Source organism: Chanos chanos, chromosome 11 (assembly GCF_902362185.1).
Source record: "Chanos chanos chromosome 11, fChaCha1.1, whole genome shotgun sequence".
Taxonomy (NCBI): Eukaryota; Metazoa; Chordata; class Actinopteri; order Gonorynchiformes; family Chanidae; genus Chanos; species Chanos chanos.
In genome coordinates, this window is record NC_044505.1 from 1,519,405 (window position 1) to 1,522,907 (window position 3,503).

The 3,503-nt window shown below is 44.2% G+C and overlaps 1 protein-coding gene across 1 annotated transcript; it reads right to left on the bottom strand.

Moving 5' to 3' along the window:
• Positions 1-474: 474 nt before the first annotated feature.
• sfrp2 (secreted frizzled-related protein 2) lies at positions 475-2,072 on the bottom strand. Its single transcript, XM_030788229.1, has 3 exons — positions 1,577-2,072; positions 1,266-1,346; positions 475-779 (listed from the first exon to the last, which is right to left on the bottom strand). The coding sequence occupies exons 1-3, from the start codon at positions 2,070-2,072 to the stop codon at positions 475-477; spliced, it is 882 nt and encodes a 293-aa protein (XP_030644089.1).
• Positions 2,073-3,503: the final 1,431 nt, after the last annotated feature.

The following is a 3,503-nucleotide window of genomic DNA, read 5'->3' on the forward strand; positions in this document are numbered from 1 at the left end:
ATAGCTGAACTCTTATGAGCTGAAAAGGGGTTAGAGTTAAATTTACTCTAAAGAGTGTTAACTGCTTGCTCTAAAGACATTTAGTATCAATCCATACAGATGTTTGCATTAGAGTGCTCAAAAACAGCGCCCTGTGGTAAAGTATATGTAACACTGGAAATAACAGTAAATAACAGTGGAAATATTTACGGACATAAAATAACTCTGAAATGAGCACTGCAACTCCAGGAAATTTTACACTCGGCAAATGAACTCTGTGATATTGTGGATAGAGTGGAGCTGATGACTGATTATTACCATGACAACCAAGAAAACTGTGTTCAAGAGGACTGAGTTCTGCATGTGAAACAGAGACTGTGGCGTGGAGAAGAACCACTGAGGCTGCAGTGGCGCCCCCTATGTGTGTACTGTGGTATTACTGGAGGTCTTTAAGCAAAGGGGCTGCTGGTCTGAAGTGGTCTGAGGTGATCCAGTCTAGCACTGGAGCTTGCGGATGCTGCGTGAGATCCTCTTAAACTCGCGCTGGCCACGCTGCCAGCGTTTGAGCGAAGTGATGACCAGATTCCCATCCTGCTTTTGGCCCATCACCAGGTAGGATGCGTTGATGTCGTTCATCTCATCACACACGCACTGAAGCCCGTCCTTCAGCCAGAGCACCGTTTTCCTCAGGTCTCTCTCCGTCACACCGTTCAGCTTATAGATGGTCTTACTCTTGGACTCGGGAATGATCTTCGTGTCTCCGTTGATGTAGGAGATCTCTTTCACTTTAATTTTCAAGGCTGTAACGGGAGACATATATGCATGTAAACATCACCATGTTTGATAGCGTTAAGAAAAACATCCAGATAACCCAGTGCCCCACGCCCAAGCTTCACGGCTCTCTCCAGAGACGCCCTACGGTAAAACGCTTACCGTGCCTACGCTGATATTAAAAAAGATCACATGATCACAGTGACAGCATGAACCAAATGAATAAAGGTACTTGTGCCCTGTGCCGGTGTGGTGAGTTTACTAGGATCTATGTCATAAGTAGTTAAAGGCTCAGTGTGAACGTTTCTGATAAAGACATAAAGGCTCTGGTTCTGGCCCTTATTGTCTGCTATGGTCCAGAAGTCCTGTGCAGGACCCACAACTTTTGTGGAGATTTTTATATGGAATTCACAGACATTTTAAAGCATGGGTATGGGTTTCAAATCTAATACACTCTTATTATCTAAAATAAGAACAGCACATTAATGAACTGAAAATGAATCACCATGACTCACCAAAATCATTCTTACACAGGTTGTCCACGATTTCGTTGTCATTCTCCGCTTTGTCTTTGCAGGCATCGCATACTCTGGGCACTGCAAACACACAGAGACAAAATCCAACATTGCTCCACTAACGACAACGCTGTAATGAAATGACAAAACACTGTGATATCAGTGAAATATTATTATTTTGGTGAGGATATTTGCGAATGGTACACATGTAAGCGTTCCAACTGAGGAGCGTACTTCACTGGCAACACAGAAAATTTTATTTGAAACTAGCGCAAGTGCGAGACACCCAAACCGCTGACCTCCTTACTAACCTTCTTTGGTGACCGGTACTACACTGTCGATCCCGGCAGGCGGAATACACAGGTCATTGTCGGGAGGAAAGCGCTCGCAGTCCAGCATGTCCGGCCACGGGAAACCGAACGCAGCCATCACCGGAGAGCAACCGTTTTTCACGCTCTCACACAACGATCGGCACGGCTGGATCGGCTCATCCAAATCATCGAGGCAAACTGGTGCGAACAGCGAGCAAAGAAACTTCCGAGTGTCCGGGTGACACTGCTTCTGGACCAAGGGAATCCAAGATCCGGCTTGCTGCAAAACTTCGTTCATCGTTTCGTGACCCAAGAGGTTCGGGAGGCGCATCTCGGTGTACTCAATATCGTGGCACAAGAGCAGATTGGCTGGGATAGGTTTGCAGTTATTTTTCTTCTGAAAGAGCTCAGTGTGACCAAACGTGTAAATCCCGTGAATTGCCTCCAGGCAAGAGGGGAGAGTCATTGCGCACAGCAGAGGCAGCAGCAAACGCATCATCGTGGCTGATCAAATCAAAGATACAAACGAAAGAGAGGACAAAAATATTCGCGAATCGTGTGAGCCGAAATGCGCTCAGTTCCGTTTTGATTGTTGTACTCCGAACAGCATCACTTCAGACTGAATTAAAATAATCCGCGACCTGAGGTTTTCATGTGAGATAGCTGGGGTGGGGAGAACACAGGGGCGCAGAACGCTCATTGGTCGGCTTTGATTTGGTTTCCCCCATGGTATCAGGTACGCTTCCGACTACAGGGCAATCTCATTAAATGTCAAATAAAACCGCACCGTTAACGGTTCTCCATTGTTTTGACATGTTAATCTCCAATTAAAGACAATTACTGTCAAGAGACACAGTGGCAGCGGTCGCAGCAGAATATGCAGAAATGGTTTCAACCTGTATGAAGTGGTTTAGGCAACATCGAATTTAATGACACGTACAACAACGACGAATAATTATTTTGTGTAACACTGTAGTCAAACATCCATTTTTCTCTCTGAAAATATGCAAAGTGGCCAATAGTTAACAAGTCTCCACCAGCTGCGACTGAAAGCACTAAAAACCAAAACGTTTGTTGATAACATTGCAACAAACAATAACAATAACAACAAATGAGGTGTGTGTGTGTGTGTTGTTAATAAGCACTCAATAACAGTTCCTGGGAATAATTAAAGTGGGCTGTTTCAGATGAATGTCTGTACGAGTTGGTAAGTATAAGTAAACCTTATGTTCGACAGAAAACTGTCATGTCATGATTTTCAGTTTAAATGTTATTTTGCAGCGGTAGCACCTGAGGGAACATGACCCATGAAACGGACAGGCATGGGTTTGATCCCCAGACGTGATAATGACCTGCTGAAGCGCAGAGTGCCGGTTGCTTTCCGTGCTAAAGCACAGTACGGTTTCAGCCCCGTGCCAAAGAACAGCAGCAGTCCAGTTAACGATAGTTAAGAGACATCGCGTGCCATTGAGGTACTCGTGGTCAAGCAATTTCAACCTGCGTTCCTGCAGGGGGCGCTGTAATATTTAAACCCTGATCTCGCGCGCCACAGCACCGAAAGAGTTGTCAGAGGTGAAGCAGAAGATAAATATTCGCTGGAAATGGAAATAATACGCACTGTTTTGTGCTCCTTCGTGTTTTATGTCTGGAAAGTGTTTCTCTTCATCAAATATACTGTAATAACTCTACTAAGCATATGGCTGAAATATAAGACAACTTCTTATTTATTTGATCAGACTGTCTGGGCCACAATTTGCAGTATTGTTTCAATATCACGTTGTAGACACATATTGCTTAAATTTCTGAATCTCCATCCTCACCAGATTTCTCATAGTAAAGTTTTCTATGCAGTACACATACACAGCATATGGACAGAGATGCCATAGTGAATATATAGTTTGTTTCCATTCACAGACAAAACCATTTA